The sequence below is a fragment of the Dermochelys coriacea genome, chromosome 11, assembly GCF_009764565.3.
Source record: "Dermochelys coriacea isolate rDerCor1 chromosome 11, rDerCor1.pri.v4, whole genome shotgun sequence".
In the NCBI taxonomy this organism is placed as follows: domain Eukaryota; kingdom Metazoa; phylum Chordata; order Testudines; family Dermochelyidae; genus Dermochelys; species Dermochelys coriacea.
The window spans coordinates 31,409,022-31,429,529 of NC_050078.2; the positions used below are offsets into that span (position 1 = coordinate 31,409,022).

Consider the following 20,508-nt stretch of genomic DNA (forward strand, 5'->3'; position numbering starts at 1 on the left):
CTGTTTGTTGTGGGCATATGACTGACGAGTTCTAAGGGCAATACTGCATTGGAGTGAAGGGATTGCGATTATAATTCACAGTACACCTTACTGTGAAATTACAAATCAGTAATTGTACAGTGTCTTTGTACTCTGATTTGTCAGTTTAGTATTAGGTACTCATCACATAGTATTTTGGCATATGTAACCAGAATTAAAATAACCAGTGCTCAAAAAAGCCAAATGGAAAAATATGGGTATAAAACAAAGTGCTCTGAGTGGCCACCAACCTTCACTCGTAAATTCCCTGCTGATGGCTAGGATTATTCTATTTCAGTATAATGTCTGGTATTTAGCTCACTTAGGGAAAGACTGTCACTTGCAGTGATAAAACTGTGTAAAGGAGAAGGGGGTATAAGCCAACCCCCAACCTCAACTTCCACCAACAAATGTGGGCACAGAGGAACACCAGGGTCTGTGGGGTCATTGCCTAGTGAGAGAAATGGGTGAGGAATGGACAGACAGGGATGTAATTGGCTAATTGCAAGTTACTCCTTTCATCCCAAGAGGAAAAGATGGAGAAATTGACTCTGAGTCACAATTCTTTGATGGGGCACCTGTTGCAGGCGGGAGTGGAGGGCACAGGATGTTGAACAAAGGTTCAATCTAGTCTGTAATATGGGTGTCACTGTTTGTTTAAAATATAATCCTTCTGTTTTACATAGGATACTTGGATTTTATATTTCACTATAGTAATTCAGAGTGACTGAAAGTCATATGGATTTTTAAAAACTGTATAAATGGTTAGCATTACCCTTGATTCATTGTTTGCTAAAATAAAGATTGTGGCAGTTGCTAGTATGAGTTATCTTGTGGTGTTGAATTCAGGTCTGTTATTATCTTAACTAACTAGTGCCCTGAACCTGCAATGAGATTCACACCAGCAGAGCCTTCCATGGATCTCATTGCAGTATCAAGATCTAAGTCCCCAAAGCCTAATAGCAAAAATTAACCTGCCTACATGAAATGTCATGATATGGATTTTAACAGTGGACACTTAGTTTTCTCTTGATGGTACGGTACTTTCATACTTTTGCATATACATCTGCACTTAGTCTACTTGGTTTTTAATAATAAACTTTATTACAGATGGCCCACTCTACAAAGATTTCATTTAACAAAATATCCTGTTGGGACTAAAGACTGTGACATCTGCATTTTTTTCCCTTTAAAAGAAAATTGTTAAAAGAATTAAAAAAAATCCCGGTAGCCTGCAGTCTTAAGTTTTATATTGACAAATAGATTTTTGAAAGTTTCTTTCTGTAGCCAGAGCTACTGTAAAAATTATTAAAGTGCAACAGCAACTTTCAACTTGAAAAACTAATTGGTTAGTTTTAGTTCATTCTTGGTAACCATTTTGCTGCTTTAAAATATTTTAAGATACTCTACTGCTAGGTATTAAAAAAAAAAAAAATAGAGTAAACTCTAATTTTTATAGTGTTACTTAAAAGTAATATTCCTAAAGACTGTAATTAACTGGAAACCTATTTGTAATCTATTTAAAGCTTAGTTCTGACTACGCAGTTTGATATTTTATGACAAAATAATAATCGGAACAATTTAAAATAATTCCTACCTATTGTGACAGAGATACATTTACAAGACACTCACAAAGGCTAATTTAAGGTTTTCTTTCAGAAATGGTACTTTAGATTCATTGCTATGTGATGTCAAAGTAAACAACAGCAAGGGCTAAGACAGTTTTTTGGTGGAAAATTCTTAATTTTTTTTCTTGCCAAGATACAGCACAAAATCAGATACTGAGTGATACTTTACTGATAGGCCTGATACCTTCCGATTCAAAGAGCAAAATTTGATTTGTACCCTTTTTTGCTTCTGTAAGTTATGTAAAAGGGCCAGAAATGTTTTCAACTTTTTTTCTGCATGTTTTTAATGTTAGAAATTCAGGTCTGACCTATCCTGATTTCCCTGGACAACTGGAGAGCTAGTATACCTAGAGATCTTGCATGTGTACTGAGCAAGTGAAACTGATTGACAGTGACACTCTTTCTATTCAGACCATTTAAAGCTCTTTCCATTTTTAATTCCATTGCCTAAGAACAGTTGGAAGGAAAAAAGCTGGCTTTTAAAGATCCTTTCTCATCCCTTCAGTTAAGAATTCTGAAAGCTCATAATACACACTTGAACTCTCAAAGGGCATGTCTGGATTTCAAGAAAATGTTTTTCTTTTTAAGTGTTAACAAACACATTAACTTACACTTTAAAAATGTAAGGTACAATCCTGGCCCTACTGATGTTGATGGGAAAGCTCTCCTAGTTTTCAACAGGGCCAGGATTTCACTCCAAGTGTAGATAGGGCAAGTTATATTTTAACACTTGTTAGCTGACCGACGTGAGCCCTAGGCTCTGCCCTACAGTTCATCTTGTCCAGTTAACTTGTACTGTTGGTACTAGTTTTAAAACGTGTTAGCTAATGCATTTTTGAAAATGCACCTTGCATCCTAACCTAGACAAGCCCTGAATCTTGGAGGGAGGGAGGGGGAGAACAAGCAACACACACAACCTTTCAGTTCTTTATACATCATAAAGAAGCAAAATGATGGCATGAACTATTTGCAGTTCATCTTTAAGGAACTTAGCATTAGATAATGGCATTGACACTTAAAGCTTAAAATAGATGGGGGGGGAGAAGCTTGTATAGAAAGGAGTGTCGTAAGTTGTTTTATGTTAACAGTTAAATGCAATTTAATAATGTTTCTTGCCTTCTTTTTCCCTCTGTCACAGGTTTTTGTGCATCTGTACCCTAAGTTGCACCTACAGGCTGCAGTGAGTAGTGCTTAACAGCAGATGTCTCCCCCTAGAGTTGTAGTGTTGACCCAAGCCCCCCAAAAGAACACTTTTAATATACCCACTGTGTAGATTATTTTCTGACTTGATAAAACCATCTACACAGTTATTTACTATTTTTGCATTGGTATTTGGTTTTTATCAGAAGGGGATCAGCAGTGCTATTCCTGTTTATTTTTTTCCTAATTGCTGATCTAATCAGTAACTTATCAAACAATCATGACTATATCCTATTCTATAGCTTTCTGAAATGTTGTTGCTTCAGCCCTCTTAATTACATTTTAAAATTGTTTATACAGGCAAAAATGGATAGTACATTATAAATGTTGGAAGTACCAGCAATAGCAAATCACAGACTTTACCAGGGGCTATTCTTGCTCTGTCTCAGCATCAGGAAACTATAGCATATGTTGGATGTTAGCCTGGGTGTACACAATGTGTCCTATTTATTCACGGTTTCCTTTGAAGCCACAACTTACAAGTTTGTTTCTTAGGGGTACATGTCAGACTTCATTTAGCATTTGTTGGTATTCGGATACTCCTGAATAGCAAAAAGGCAACATTTTGGGGGAAGAATGTGGCTGCTATCTGAGCAGTGATCTGTCAGTTTCATTTATGTAGCTCAAGGAAAATTGGAAAAGAGGCACTATGAAGACGCTAAAGCGGAGAGCGCAAGATCATAGAATTATTTTAAAGCATTTTTAATGGAAGAATTAATCTCCATTTGAATTATATGTACATTATGTTGGGGGCTAGGAAAATAGGAAACATTTTAAAGTAGAGCTCCGACAGTCAAGATTATTACAATTTTAAACATGCACAGAAAATGCTGGCTAATTCTAAGTGGCAGAGTTCTCTTTTAAGATGCATTATTTCATATCTCTGGGTACTATAGAGTTTTTTGTGTATGTACATATTCTCCCTTAAGATGAACTTTTAAGTGTATAAGGAAATGTATTTCTAGGTTCTTTAGTAAGTCATGAATTTAAAATGGAATAGTTGTGTTAATTACTGTTTCTTACTGGAATCTATTTATATATCTTAAAAACAGCAAGTAGAACTGTAGAATCTTTTGCATGATCTCATACAGTATTTTTTTTATTTTATTTTTTGACACGTGAAAAATATATCTGATTGTCTAATGAAATTCACATTTTCACTTTGTTTTGCAAAGTCTCCAGTTCAGTTAGATCCCAGGAAAGGGACTCCATTTCATAATTTTGCATTCTCCAGGATTTTGGTGCGTATTTTTTTTTCCAAAGTATGTTAACTAAAATTCTAAATCTTTGGAACAAAAAAGTTGTTTAAAGAAAGGTGGAAAGGAGGCTCTTCGGTTGAGAACTGAGCATTTCTTATTTACTGTAAACCCCATGAGAAATGCTTCCCATAAAAAAAAAGAGAGAGAGAGAGAAAATCAAAGGAGTAGAGCATTCATTAAGCTGTCAAAAACTGAATAAACGCTTTTCTTTTTAAATTTCTACAGCTCTTTTTCCTCGTATTAGAGTATGTGCTGAATTAGGAAATGTTACAGCTTTATAGTTCATATTTATTAAATTAATATTTTGAGAATATTAACATGCAATAGGGGCATTGCTCAAATGTAGGCACAGACAGTTAAATCCTTATTCCAAATTTTTCACTCCCTTGAAAATTAAAATAATTTGACAATTTGTTACTGGAAAGGTTTTATAGAGATGAAGTCTGTTGCTACACATCTTCATGTTAGTAGAGTTTTAACTTGAAAATGGAAGACTGTGAAAGTAGCTTCTAATGCTCAGCTCCACAAGAACTGCTAGCAAACCATTATGGGTGTTTAAAAGCAACTAGGATATGCAGAAAATGTTTTGACTGATTTTATTTAAAAGAAAATCTTATGGGTAGTATATGAGGGACCTCAGAAAGAAAACCAGTTATCTGCTGTGAGGAGGATTGTAAAGACATGATTGGCTGCCTCTTGTGGAATATATGGGAAATGAAATGTAAGCATTGACTTGGCTGTTTCTGTAGTTTCAATCTCAATTTTCTCTTTCATTTAAGAGTTCTTAATACTGTGATTTGGTGTAAGTAGTAATGGGGGAGACAGAGGAATCATAAGCCTTGGTATTATGAATAGTGCTTCTTATTTCTTAAATTAATGAAATCTGTAGGTTCTGTTCACTTGTGGTTTTAGCACAAAGCCCTTTGAATCAGATGGTATTTTATCCATCAAAGAGTTTTTACTTTCAAAACGGATAAAAATCAATACTCTAAAATGACTTGTGTCTTTAACCCAGTTTTTCCTCTGTCAAAGGGTAAAACTTTATAAGCATACCTACAGGAGTAATAGTTTGTTCACAACAAAAGAGACTGTGCATTCCATAGCACTTCTTTTGCTGGAGGCATCGTTCCCAAAAGCATGCAGCTGATAACTACATCTCCTGCTGTACCTGTAACAATTTAATTGTATAAGTCAGCCCAGTCAAGCATCCCCAGCTCATGACTGGGAGACATGAAATTCATTGTCATTATTGTCCCTGTCATTTTGGATCATTATATCCTGCTGCAGAATTTTCCTCACTTCAGTGCTTTTTTACCTCCAGGAACCAGGGATTATGGTTGAGGTTGGGGTGGGGGCAGGACTGTGAACTACATTTACCTCAGGGGAGCCACAGATTAAATTGGCTTTGCTCTCTGACTTGCTGGATTCATCTGTTTGTATGCTGTGAGTTTAAGATTGGAAATGATGAATATTCTAGCAAATTCTATGCTTTTATTTTTTTAAAAACATTCCTATAACCAAAGGATGATTTTTGTCTCTCTTAACAAGAAGTGAATGGGGATTAATTCTTCACATCTCATGTTACTTAAAAGATATAAGATTATTCTCGAGCGAAATGACATTATTTGCACATTACGCCACAAACATCTTAGTATTCCCCAGCGTGTCATGGCTTTTAGAGGAAAGACTCCAGTGAAGCATGTAATTTTGTTGTAATTTATATGTGTATATTTTATGTGAATTTAATGGTAGGCCATTAGTTAATATGTACATTGTTCCATACTGTAGATATAATATATATGGCTAGGGAAAATTTGTTATGCCTTTCCCCACCATACTGTTTTTTGTATATGAAACTTTAAAGCTGTTTGGGTATTTACTTTTTAATAAATATGAATAAAATGAAGGCCATTTTACCTACTTGATTACACTGCCAGCTGCCTTCTAGGTTGATAGTAAGCAGTGCAAACTAAAGTGCAGGAGTCTGTCTATACACTGCAGAGTGCAGGACTGGAGACGAGAACATGCCATTTGCATCAATTAAAATGGATGGCACATTCCCATACATACATGGAGCTAGTGTTAAGTATTCATTGTCTTTTCTTGTACCAAGTGGCTGTCTCTTTGGGCCTACTCCTTTAAGTTGCTGAGCAGTGGATTTGCTGGCACATGGTACCGTACAGAATCAAGACAACGTAAACGTTGAGTAACGTTTACTCTAATTTCAAATAAAAGTAGAGTTCATTGTCTGTCTATACATTCTCTGACCAACACCTCTCCCATTCTTTGTCTGATTCTTGTGCTATCTCTTTATCATGAAAATTCAACTTACAAATGTAGAATTATTTTTTTACATAACTGTTTTTGAGTGCAATGTAAAATTTTAGAGCCTACAAGTCCACTCAGTCCTACTTTTTGTTCAGCCAATTGCCAAGACAAACAAGTTTGTTTACATTTATGGGAGATAATGCTGCCTTTACTTACAATGTGACCTGAAATTGAGAACAGGTATTCATGGCACTATTGTAGTAGTCATTGTAAGGTATTTACGTGCCAGAGATGCTAAACATTTGTATGACCCTTCATGCTTCAACCACCATTCCAGAGGACATGCTTCCATGCTGAATTTAAATTGGTATTCTTCTGTTGTTTAACAGTGTGATTAAAACTGCAATTAATCATGACTGTTTTTTAATTTTGACTATTAATTGCAATTTTAAAAATCGTTGGACAGCCCTACTTTATTTGCTGAGATATTCTTTCTTTATCAAGTGATGTGGATGCTGTAGACTTATACAGCGGATGTTTGATCCTACTCTCATTATTTTTATATCAGTGACCGGCAGAACCTGTGAGTATTGGGCATTTTCAACCCTCATTGACTTCACTAACCGCCATTGAGAGTTGAGGGCACTCAGTGCTTTGCAGTTTGTATTTAAATGTATAAATAAGCAACTAGCTGGCCTGGCAATTGGTGCTCTGTACAGACAGCAAACAAATGTGCAACAGCTCCACTGAGGGATTTTTACTTTTCTATACTAGTGATGTTATTATTTATTTAGCAACTACTATATGTCCCTAGTGAGTGATGTGGTCACTCCTGTCTCATGAAGAGTGACTTTACATCTGCTGTTTATCTCTGACATAGTATCTGTCTGTTTTCATACTATTGGATCGTAACTCTAGCTCTGGTTAGTTTAGACAAGGGCACATAACAGGAAATCATTTCCTTTTATATCTTATGAAGTGGGCAATAGTTCATAAACTATCGACTGGTCTCCAGTTAACTTAGACAGGATTTGAAAAATAGCTACTGACCATGCACAGTTAGTTTGCCTCAAACTTGAGATGTAAAGTCGGGTACTGTCTCTGTCAGTCAGTCAACCCTTACACTGCATTGATACATAATGACCTGCATTGACATCACATTTCTTTCTGGTTTCAGAGTAGCAGCCCTGTTAGTCTGTATCCGTAAAAAGAAAAGGAGTACTTGTGGCACCTTAGAGACTAACAAATTTATTAGAGCATAAGCTTTCATGAGCTACAGAGTACCCAGAAGTTACCTACTACAGGACAGGCCCAACAAAGAAAATAACAGAATGGCACTAGCCATCACCTTCAGCCCCCCAACCTGAACTAAACTAAAACCTCTCCAATGCATCATGAAGGATCTACAACCTATCCTGAAGGATGACCCATCACTCTCACAGATCTTGGGAGACAGGCCAGTCCTTGCTTACGGACAGCCCCCCAACCTGAAGCAAACTCACCAGCAATCACACAACAAAAACACTAACCCAGGAACCTATCCTTGCAACAAAGCCCGTTGCCAACTCTGTCCACGTATCTATTCAGGGGATACCATTATAGGGCCTAATCACATCAGCCACACTATCAGAGGCTCGTTCACCTGCGCATCTACCAATGTGATATATACCATCATGTGCTAGCAATGCCCCTCTGCCATGTACCTTGGCCATACTGGACAGTCTCTACGTAAAAGAATAAATGGACACAAATCAGACGTCAAGAATGATAACATTCAAAAACCAGTCAGAGAACACCTCAGTCTCTCTGGTCACTCTATTACAGACCTGAGAGTGGCTATTCTTCAACAACAACAAAATTCAAAAAAGACTCCAACGAGAGACTGCTGAATTGGAATTAAGTTGCAAACTGGATACAATTAACTTAGGCTTGAATAAAGACTGGGAGTGGATGTGTCATTACACAAAGTAAAACTATTTTCCCGTGTTTATTTCCCCTCGTACTGTTCTTGTCAACTGCTGGAAATGGCCCACCTTGATTATCACTACAAAAGGTTCCTCTCCTTTTCCCCCCCACCCCCACTCTCCTGCTGGTAATAGCTCACCTTTCCTGATCTCTCTTGTTACAGTCTGTATAGTAACACCCATTGTTTCATGTTCTCTGTGTATATAAAATCTCCCTACTATATTTCCCACTGTATGCATCCGATGAAGTGAGCTGTAGCTCACGAAAGCTTATGCGCTAATAAATTTGTTAGTCTCTAAGGTGCCACAAGTCCTCCTTTTCTTTTTACATTTCTTTCTGACACTGCAGCATGGCCACAACACATCTGCAGTGACATTTTTTCATTGTGACATTTTAGCATGGTTTCCACAAACTGGCACTGACAATGTTTAGTTTCATTTTAACGCTGTGCTTTTACTTACACTGACATTGTAGTAAGATTGTTGTGACAAGCTGAAGGCTGATACAAAAGAAGTGGGAAACAACATAATTATAAACCAACAACAAAAAATAATACAAATTCCTTCCTCTCAACCTCTTTCCTTCATTGTGTGGATAAATTCCTTGCGGTTTATGAAGCTCTTAGATGTTAGTGCTGGGAGATCTGTAAATACCTCAATAGATAGAAATTCTGAATTAATGCTTCCATAATATGCTTTATCTCCCTTTTGCCTGGCTGTTGCAGCTTATTTATAGTACAACTGCTTTAGCTTCAGTATCTTTACTTGGTAGTAAAACTGGTTAGAGATGGAAAAATATTTTTTAGGATTTGTGGAAATTTTTTTTTTCAAAACTCTGTGATCCTTCCTACTTTGTTGTTTGTTCCATGTGTTTATTACTTTGCATAAAAAAATCACTAACTGTGCGTTGTTTTGTAATTTTTTACTATGACATTTTTAACCATGTGACCCATTTACATTGTTCCAGCCTCCCTAATTCCCTTAATCTTTCCTTATCTGAGAATAAACTCGGCCTTCTTAAATTCCTTAAGTTTTCCTCGTAACATACAGTGCAGATTTAAAAGCTTAAATTATCGTAGGTGGCTTTTGCTATGCTCTCTCCAGAGCAATATTTACTAGGGGTGGCGATGAATCTAGTATTTATTTGAGTGGATAGTAGTTCCCTAGCTATCAGTTAGCAAAACCAAAATTCGGACACTGATGGGCACTGTGAGTAATGGAATTGAAATGCCTCTGTGGAGGTTGCTGAGTAGCGGGAGGAAGAGATCAAGCTCTCGGGGTTTAGGGTTGAGCTAAAGAGAAGAAGCAGGGCCATATTTAAATTTGCGGACAACTTCTAGCTACAATCATTACTAATAACTTGAGACTTTTATCAAACTTCAGAATCTGTTACAAAGATGAATTTGTCAGAATAGCTGGATCTGTGAACAGACCAAGTTCAAAACCGAGAAATTATCCCTTTCTTAACACTTTCTTCGAAATGGTGATTAGAACTGTTTATCTCTTTACCTGAATTCTTTGAGGTCTAAAGAATTCTTTCTTCTATTGCAAAAGCATGCGCTTAGATGTATATTATATCCCTCTGTGATGGGATGTGTGTCCAGCCCTGATAGGATTAATGCAAGTAGGTCACTTGGCATCACCTGCTAGATGGAGGGCTGGGGTTAAGTAGGGTGAAGCCCAGCTGGGAAGAAGCTGGGACAGCACTATAAAGCCAGGAAGCTGAGAGCGAAAAAGCTTCAGGGGAAGGAGTCTGCAGTCCCTCCCTGAAAGGAGGGAGAGAGTCAGGAACACAGAGGAAGTCCAGGGGGAGAGTAAATCCTGGGATCTTGCCCTGAAGTAAGGAGTCTGGCAAGAGCCTAGGAGGGGGTAAACTAGCCATAAGGAATAAAGTTGTAAATTCATTCACAGTGACTTCATGGGTCAAGGAATTCCACAGGTTGACACAATTTTTTTTGTTTAAAGATGTATGACAATGACCTCAATTGTATATGTAAATCACGTTATTGTGTATGCAGGTGACCAACCATATGTCATTTGTGTGCCCAGTTCTCCAGAGTCTGTATGCAATTCTGTAAAGTGTTCATGTAAATTAGACATGCAGTTACACATGCATTTTGCCTATGCAGCTGTGCCACAAAACTTTTATAAAAATCAGAGAGAGGGAGAGCATTGTCACGATATGGCCCTTCCTAGGCTTGGAGTGACGCAGGATTCTTGGATGCTCCAAGTGTGATAGCTGTCAGGTAAATGGCTTGTAATGGACTATAGTTTCCTTGAACTAATGGTAAAGAATCAACAAGAAGATCTAAAAATTACCCTTTTTTGATTTCCATTCTTGCTTCTCCCCACTCAGTTTGTTCAATTCCACACTGAGTTTAGTTGCCTCTTTGCTTGAATATCTGCCTCTTGCAGCTAGAACCAATCCTGATGGCAAAGCTAGCTAGTGAGCATGTTGGCAGAAGACTTCATGTGCATGATTGCACAGGCAGCTTTTGGTGGGTGAATGGTGCTAAGTCTGTTCTTGAGCTGGAAATCATGCCCCAAGTTTTCAAGTACATGTAGTTGTGCTAGCAGCAATGTGTACCCGTGGGGTTCAGGTGAGTTTGTACTCAGCACCGTTAGCCCATGCTGCTGCTCTCTGCTGCCCGTGCTAGCCTAGTTACACTGGTTTTAGCTCCATATCTCGATGAGAGCTAATACGAGCATGTCTGTGTGAGCTGGAAATCACGTCTGCAGTTCCAAGTGTAGACATACCCACAGTGTGGTGATGAAGTATTTTTCAGTCTCAGGGGTGTGGGGTGCAGTGAGGAGGACTCAACTTTTTTTGGCAAAAGTTTAATACTCTATTGGGCCCAAATGGTAACCTTCTGCAGAATTGCTCAGATATTGGGATTGGTGGGAGGTTGACTATACTGAGTTTCCCACAGATGTTTGCATAATGTGGGAGCAGATAGGAAGGATGAGACATTGAACACAGTTCCGTAGCTCCTTTGGGAAAGGGAATCCCTAGTCCTATGAAGGGTTGGCCACTGCATGCTGCTTTCCTGCCTCACCTTCGTAGCATTTCGTAGCTCTATTAAAATCTTGGAGTCAAAGGCACAAACCCTTAGTGAGTGTGGCTTGAAGTAGCATTAAATTAGCTATGGATATTCTCCAGCTTTAGGGGGAGGAGTGTATGAGGAGGGGCTGCTTTCCCATGCAGGCTCTTAGCTCAGGGGTTCTCACAACAAAACTTTTGGTGGCCTCAGAGTGCAGCCACCAATTCTTACTGACACTTTTTCCTAAAATACTTAATTAACTTTAGTAAAAACAATTAAATATGCACAGATACACATCCAAATCATTGTAATTTATATTTGTAGGGTTTTTTGGCAGACTCAATAATAAAAAATAATGCTTCCTCCCCCTTCGGAAGTGATATTTGTTAATATCATAGCACACTTAGTAGCTACCTGGGAGGCTACGAAAGGTGATATTAACAAACATACAAGTATCACTTTTCACAGATAGCTAGTAAGTCTGCTGTGAAAAGTGATACTTGTGTGTTTAATATAATTTTTCTCAGCAAACCCTAGGACCGATTAAGCCATGCATGGGAGAGCTGAAGAGGGAGGCAGCAGGGGCCAGAGGCAATGCTGGGTTGGATGTGGGGCTGTGGGGGGCAGCGGGGCCCTGGGGCAATGAGGGGGATGGATGCGAGGTCAGGAAGGCAGCAGTGTGTGTGTGTGTGTGTGTGTGTGTGTGTGTGTGTGTGTGTAGGGCCGTGGGAGGCAGAGGGGGCCGGGGCAACGGCGATGGGTCTCGTCGCATGGCCAGAGCCTGGAGCTGGATGCTGGAGCCTGGGGCTGTGTGGCTAGAGCCAGGAGTCAGTACCTGGTGCTGTGACTGGAGCCAGCACTCGCTGCTGTGTGGCCAGGGCCAGGGGTCAGCACTTGGAGTCAGCTCCTGCCACTGCGTGGCCAGAGCCTGGGAACAGAGCTGTGGGTTGGTGCCTGCTGCCGTGCAGTTGGGGCAGAAGATCAGCGCTGGGGCTGCGTGGCTGGAGCCTAGGGCCAGCACTCACCACCCATAGCTGGAACTGGGGGCCAGAGGCCGACTGGAGCTTTGCAGCGGGGGATCAGCACCTGCTGCCCCGCAGTTGGAGCTTGCTGCCGTGCAGCTGAGGCTGGGGGTTGTCAGTGCCTGGGGCCAGTGCCTGCCACTGTGCAGCTGGAGCTCAGGACTGGAGCTGGGGCCAGCACCTGCTGCCACACAGCTGGAACCAGGGGCTGGAGGCTGAAGCCCCACAGCTGGAGGCCATGGCCATGTGGCTGTAGCCGGCGGGGCAGGGTTAGTACCTACTGCCCCATGGTTGGAGCCTGGTGCCGCATGACCATTTTAAAATACTATTTTAAAAAAGAAACATCCCACTATTAGCTGAACAGGGTTTCTTACAATGGTCCGAAATGGGTCAGAACAAAAGCAGCAGATATCAGAACAAATGACTGACTTTGACAGCACTAGTGTATTCTGTGTTGAGAGCACTATTCCTGGCAATCTTAACTCCCCTAGTGTTCAAGCAAAAACCAGCCACAAACAGAAATTTCTACACCCCTACTGGCTGAAGCTTAGTGTAGATGAAAATGAAATTATATCTATGTTGTGGATACTTCATGAGAGAATTTTTTTTTACTGGCAATGGCACATGCTCAAAGATTAACAGAGTCGTGGAGAATACAACAGTTCATGCTAAGGGAATGAAAACTGCATTTGTCCAAACTACAGAAAGGCCATTATAGATTAAGTGGCGTTTTAATTTTAAAATAATTTGTTTGTTGATGGCTACAAAATAACTTTCCAGGCACCCCAATATGAATGTTTAGGCTAGGGATTTTCAAAATCAGTGTTAGCTTTATTGCTTTCACTGGAGCAAAGAGAGACTAATGCTGAGTGTTTTGAAAGTCTAACCCATAGTGTGTGACCAAAAATGCCATACCATTGAGATGCAGTGCCATTGTAGCCATGTCGGTCCCAGGGTATTAGAGAGACAAGGTGGGATACCATTGATCGATTACTCTGTGATAAGCGGCCATATACTCCACTGAAACTGTACCTAATAGGATGCTGGACTTTTTGGTGAGAGCAATTAGAAACCAAATTGATTAAAAGATGTTGGCTTTTCCTGTTATCCTTCTGGGTGAAAGCATAGAGAGAAGATTGGAAAGAAAACTTAGAATGTTTGGCAGATTGACCCACAGATGGTTGTCCCAAGTACTTCTTACGTGGCTGTCATTCAAATCTCTTCTGAGGCAGGTCAGATTTTTGCTGAAGTTTGACACCCAAAACAATGAATACTTCCAAAATAGGGCCGTAGGAAGCAACAGGGCTAATGAAGTCATAACTAGTACGGGGCACGGTGCTAGTGGACATCTATTAAGGGCAAATGCTATAGTAATAAATTCCCACTTCGCTGCCCATAGGTTAGCTGTTGTGAGTTCTTAGGCAACTGACTCGGTTCCTTATTTGAACGAACAAACTAAATTACAGTGACGGGTCTAATCCATTATTTTTAAATCATCTCCCAAATGTTGTGATAAACTGAAAGATATTCAGGATTTAATATGGGTTATCCCTGAAAGCAAAGGAAGTTGATGTTACGATTTTCCTTAGCTTTGTACAGTACAACTCAAACTGTATTTAAAACTCTAGGCTTGTGCTTTCTTTAACACAGAGACTCATGTCAAAACCAATGGCTTTGCACAAAAACTGTCCCAAGTAAATCTAGGAATAACCATGTGTTTATGAATGTCTTGCCATTTGTCACAGAATTATGCTTGTATTTTCCAGGCATCCTCTTGATATGGCAATTGTATAGGTGTCAAAAAGCACTGCATGTCATCTCTAGAGCAAATTAAACATGGAAGCGATTATCTTGAGGTTGGAAGAGCTGTCAAACTTAGATGGGGAGGTCAGTATTTAGCTGAAGATTGATGGAAGAAAAGACAGCTGATTTTCAAAGATGCAAAGAAAGAGAACTTCTAATCCACTGAGATTCAATTATATCATTACTAAAGTTTATATGTTAAAACATAACAACAAAGCAGTTTTGTGCAAATTAAACGGGTCCATATACTGGACTATCATTTGACGTTACAGTAACGAGGATCATAAAACTGTGAAAACAGATAATGTTCTCTCTGAAATAATATAATTACCAATCCTTGGCTATAAGCAGAAAAACCCAAGAACAAGCCCTGTATGGCAGCTCCTCTTTATTTCACAAAATGTACTTTGCCCCAGTGAATGATGCTATAGTGAGCACAAAACTGTTACTGTGCCCTGTATAGCGTAGGTCTGTACAGAAAACAAAACATATGAAGCTCTTTCTTCTGGAAATCAAGAAAAGGATCAGTGCTTATGAAGCATGGGATTTTAATATAATTGCATTGTAATTTCAATAAATTCAGTAAAACTGATTTTTTGACAGTTCAGCCATATGGGTATAAAAATTCTACTGGACTCTATCACTGTCTCTCAGAATTACTTAATCTAAGTGTTCTCCACAGATGATAGAATTTGAAAAATCCCTAAGTATATGAAAACCCTGTTTACTCAAATGTTTCAAATCTGGACATTTCAAGATCTGGAACAAAAAGCGGAGCTCACCATTGATTGCTAAATTATTCAGCTAGTAAATAGCTTAATGGAGAACTTTGAACAGATAAAAAGAACATCACAGAAACAAAAGGCTTGTATTAATGAAAGGGATATGGGAAAAAAGAGAGACTGCTTTGAATCATTGATGCTGGTCACATACCAAGCCTGTATTTTAATTGTATGTTTTATTTTTAATAAAAAATATTTATTCACTCCAGTACAATATAGCAGGTTCACCCAGATCAGAAGCGCAAGGCTTAATCAAGAAAATCCGTACAATGCATTTTAAAAAAAAAGCAAAATTGCTTTTTCCTTCCAATAAATTTGGTCCTAAATGTGTTGATTTGTCCACAAATTTTTACATTACAAAATGTGCCAGATAATAGCGCTTTAAATCTGATATGAAACTTAATTTTTTTTTAGTAAATATATTTAGCTGTTGGACACTTTCTGCCTGCCTTGTGCACCCTAGAGCATTCAATTAAATAATCCTGCCTGTTTCTAGAAGAAAAAAAAATGGGGACAGATGTGGCATGGTTTGACATATGCTAGAGATGGCTGTAAGCTCTTTGGGGCAGAAGCAATGTCTCTCTTTTTAGTGCTCAGTGTTCATCTGTAGAGCTGTAGAAATAAGATGCTTATAGAGAAACCTGAACTGTATAAAATTTGCCTTACATGGTTTTATTTTCAAAACTCAAACCAGGTACCCAGTTCACTCAAAAGGCTCATGGATATTGATTGCCTGCCTGCCTACCTGTCTAGGCATTGCTACAGCTCTTTTCACTATAGTATCTAAATACTGACTGCAAACCATCCAGAAAGAGGTTTTGCTTTGAACTCGTGCCAAATTCAGTGAAATACGATTTTAGTATGAAATACGGAAAAATTTGGCAGTTTCGAGTACGTTTTGTGGTGAGATTTTGAATTTGTTTGAACCCAGAATGCTAAGTTAGATTTGGAGGAACGATTGAAATGACATTGAAAAGAATACAAGAAACTCAAGGCCCCTGCCAAAGTGACGCTACCAAGTGATAGAGCTTCAATTAATGTACTAGCCCACTGGATTCCTGGTGCAAATTTGTCCCTGACGTAGCCCTGTTAGTCAGTGGAGTCATACCAGTGTCTTATCTGGCCCCCAGTATACAAACTCTGATGTGGGTCAGAGAAGTTTAGCCTTACATGCACCCTGCCTAGTTCAAGCCATTGCTATTAGAATTTCCTTTTGAACAGTATATTTCCTACCCCAGTTGAAAAAAGTGTCTTGTGTTAATGGTGAGATGTTAGCTGGGATGTTCAGTTTTAAGTTTTTTTTCCTAAATATTATAAATGCCCAGCAACGGAGCAAGAATCAGGTATTGTAGATTGGGGTAATGCATATTCAATACATTGTGGATACGGTGCGTATTTATAGATATACAGCTCAGTGCAGCAGCTACATATTTCCAGCCCTGTTGAAATCCTTGTAAACACATTCTGTATCCATTAAAGTAGTTTTTGTCAGAAAAAGATAACCGAGAATGAAAGTTACTTTAGCAAACCCCTTGCTTATGAGAGTGAGGGGTGAGAAACTCACTTAATGTAGCCTTCAGGTTATTGTATATAATGGGCCAGATCCTGGGACTTGCTGAGTACCTGCCCAACTCTTGCACCTGTACCACCTATCAAGGTCAGTGGGACTTGTAGGTTCTGAGAAGATGCTTAGCATCATTTAGGCTTTGGCATAGTTTATATAGTACACAGTTAAGGTGCTTTGTTGCTTGAACGTTTTTTGTTTAGTTTTAGAAACTACACTGCTTCTGCAGTATTCCTCCCCCTGGAGCTATTGTATTTAGGTAATCAAAAAGGACTGAAATCCAGTGGAAAAAGTTGACTTTCAAGATATAAAAAAAAACCCTGATGAAATAAACTTAAAATTAGTCATAGCCTTAAATTGTGCTTTTTTGTAATTGACAAGTCCACTCCTGAGATCATCCAGGGAAAAGCAGTTCATCCCAAGCACTAGCTTCTATTGCCATATTATTGATGGGAAGGCACATCAGTGACTGGCGGAAGGGTCTTTCCCAGCGAAGAACAAGAAAGTGACTAAAGAGAATTTGAAGATCTAGCTCCTCAGCTTTCCTCTAATCAAATAATTGGAAATCATACTGATCAGGGTCCAGCAGTGGTGCTACAAGACTTTAAAATGAACAGCCATCCTTTGATCATCACTCAAGTCTGGTCAGGAGAGTTTTCTTCAGGCCTGGTGCCTTCCCTGCAAGTCTGTAGTATACATCACAGTTTAAAGCAGGGCAGATTCTATTTGCATGCATGCTCTGCACCATGGTAGGCCCTGCAGCTTTTATCTGCTGTGCTGGGTTTTTTCTGTTGGCTTCTGTTACAAGCGGACCTTTCTGCTAAATAAGTGCCTCCTGTGGAGCCAGGAGTCTCTAGGTCTAGGCAGTCTAAAAGGCCCTTCATATTTTCTGTTTGGAGAGGCTTGAATGAATCAAGACTGATTTGTGGCCTCCAAAACAAAACACCATAGTAAAGTGGGATGTCTCCAGAAGAGTTGAAAGCCTTTGCCATGCAATCACCTTTTAAATAACTTTCCTCCTGCTACCTTCCTGGCATGGGGTTGAAACAATTGCTGCAAGGCAGGAGACAGTTAATCCCACGGAGACTGTTTACTGCTCAGAAGCCCAGTCTGAGTTATGGAGCATTCCCTCAATCCCATGGATGTCACCAGGGTGGAAGTTGCATTAGTCTCCAGTGGACCATCTCACCTATCCCCCGACATTGTGGCATGGTTTATTATTCCTTCCCTATCTCTGATAGATAGATGTCTAGCTTTGAGTATCTTCAGTGATAGAGAGCCCATAATATCTCCTGATATCTGGTTCAATTGTTTAGCTGGTCTTAAGCCCACTACTCCTTGGGCATTATTTTGGTTTCTTTGACTGAGTTACTGTTCTTTTTTAAAAGAAAAATCTTTGTCATTGTACCCTTTTACTGTTCACACACTTGGCATAACATTTTTTTTTAAAAATAGTTGAGGACTGATTGCACTGCATCGTTTCAGCTGTGTTAAACTGAGAAGTTTGGGGGAGGGAAAGCAGAGGCCTCAAAGCCATTGATCCTATTTTTATAACTTTGCCCTTTTAGCTTGGAACAGATGACTTGCAAGGTGGCTCAGTATTGCACAGACAGAATCAGAAGGACCGAACTTTACATAAACCATTTATACTAAATGTTTAGTGTGCTGGCAACATAAATCAACAACAATATCCATTACAAATTCATCCCTTTATCAGTATTATCTTGAGGGAACTGATCCCAACATGTGGGAATGAACCATACCTCTATAAGTCTAGCCCTTTGTAAATTAATTATTCAGGGCACACAGAGCCTGCCCCTGCAATGTAGAGTAATTCTTCCCAGCGAACATCCAGGATTTTAACTTCAGTGGCAATAATAAATAGAAAAAAGTCTCAGGTGATGCCACTATTTTAAAGTAATTAATCATCTTCCCCTCAGTGCCCCCTCACTCCCCTTTTTGGTTCTTTTTAACAAGGGATTTTCAGTAATAAATCTTTAATGATATATGTTAAAAGCCATTCATTAATTTAATCTTGGTCTGCCTGCTTCTTTTTTTTTATGCTTTTTATGCTGAACATTATTAATTTTGAACTGGAAAAGTACCTAAAATAAATGTCTGTTTATAGAAAACTGATGGCTTAGTGCAGGAATCTCTGAAAGATCATTTCTTGGTTTTTGAATGTCATGTAGTACATGTGCTAATAGAAATTGTTAATTAATACCAGTGGGGCTGTCAAGAGTAAACATTCTGAAGATGCTGTATTGCTGCAGTATCAGAATTACAAGATGCCTTACAAAAAATGACTTGTCTGTACCTAAATTTGAGATGAATGAATGCTAATTTTGTTTCATACCACATATCACATAGAAATCATTACTTGGACAATAATCTTAAACGTTATGAATGCCCATGTGCTAAGCAAAGTTGCATTTTCTGCTGTTAAAATAGCAGGTTAATGCTCTGACCTAGAAGAGAAAATGTATCTTTAAATAATTCTTGTTAGACCCGACCAGCCATCATGTATATTCAATGTGACAGGGACAGATGTGACAGATCGGTTCTGACACACTTCCATACCACAAGTCAGTGGCTTGAGGTGACTCATGTCCTTCCTCTGATTCTGTCCCCTGCTGCAGGACAACACAACGATGCACGAATGAACCTTGCCATCGCCCTCACTGCTGCCAGGTATGGTGCTGCCACAGCCAATTACACTGAAGTGGTGCACTTGCTGAAGAAGACAGATCCAAAGAGCGGGAAGGAGTATGTCTGTGGTGCACGATGCAAGGATGTTCTTACAGGTATGAGGATTGCAGTCTAATTCTAGGAGATATTTATAGAGTCTTGCCTAACTTTACCTAATAACTTTTATTGGTTATGGGCCTCTAATTTAAGCCAAATTTCAATGTAGAGAGATAAATCTTCAGATATTTGCATTCTGCAGCGCATCATTCACTGGATAAAATCTACTGGGGAAATTATTCAGTTTTATCAGTTTTTGATTAATGGAATAAAACACAACTATTTAGGAAAACAGAATGTATTCATTAAAGAAACACAGTATTAATAGAATTTAAAAAAAAGGATGGGGACATCTTAGATTTGGAAATATCAATTAACTGACAAAGATGGGGTATTTCCAAAGTGCAGTGTCATGTCATTAATGTCAATCATCTTTAACTTCTGTCAGGTTTCTGTCCAAATCCTTATGCTTTGGCAGGGTAGACTAGACTTTTACATTCCAAGCCTTCTGTCAAGCAAAGCTGACATTGTAAAATGCGGTGTGCTACACAGCAATAATACCTTTTACCAAATTCAAGGTTTGAGACACAAATGGCACCAGTTTTTCAATGACCGGTTCATAAATACAGTTCTTAACCAAATAAAGGTGGGGAAAAAAGTCCAGCACACTCAATTGTATTTGTAAAGGCTCTTTTGATGGGTATCATTCCTTGTTTCATATTTGACATTAATTTAAAAAAAAAGAAATATTTAACTCTTTAATAATTCCAGCTGTTTGGGTCCTCTAGAGTGACACAATATACTTTACAATAGGTTAAGTTCATAGATAAATTAATAATCCAGAGCATCAGTGAGCAGGGAAACAAATGGGGTATGTGATTGATGCTGTGTTCTTTCACAGGGCAGGAATTTGATGTCAAAGCCAAATGTGTTATCAATGCTACAGGACCTTTCACAGACTCTGTGCGCAAAATGGATGATCAGGAAGTATCAAACATCTGTCAGCCAAGTTCAGGCGTGCATATTGTGATGCCTGGTTATTACAGGTAACAATATTCAAAGCTTAGCCTACTTGTGTCTATAATGAGTAAGGTGGTAGAGATACATTTGCAGCTTTTATGGTACTGCTTGAATGCACAGGATTCTGGCACTGTGCCTATTAGGAAAACAATTTTATCCTACTCAAAACAACCAAATAGTATATTTCTTAATCA

General features: G+C 38.9%; 1 protein-coding gene across 11 annotated transcripts in view; it reads left to right on the forward strand.

The window, feature by feature from the left end:
• Positions 1 to 20,508, forward strand: part of GPD2 (glycerol-3-phosphate dehydrogenase 2) — a 173,054-nt gene that overhangs the window by 81,461 nt on the left and 71,085 nt on the right. For all 11 annotated transcript variants that reach the window (XM_043505131.1, XM_043505135.1, XM_038421519.2 and 8 more), the window contains 2 exons: positions 19,189 to 19,353; positions 20,196 to 20,340. In XM_043505131.1, coding sequence (XP_043361066.1) covers positions 19,189 to 19,353; positions 20,196 to 20,340 — 310 coding nt within the window. The remainder of the gene's footprint in view (positions 1 to 19,188; positions 19,354 to 20,195; positions 20,341 to 20,508) is intronic.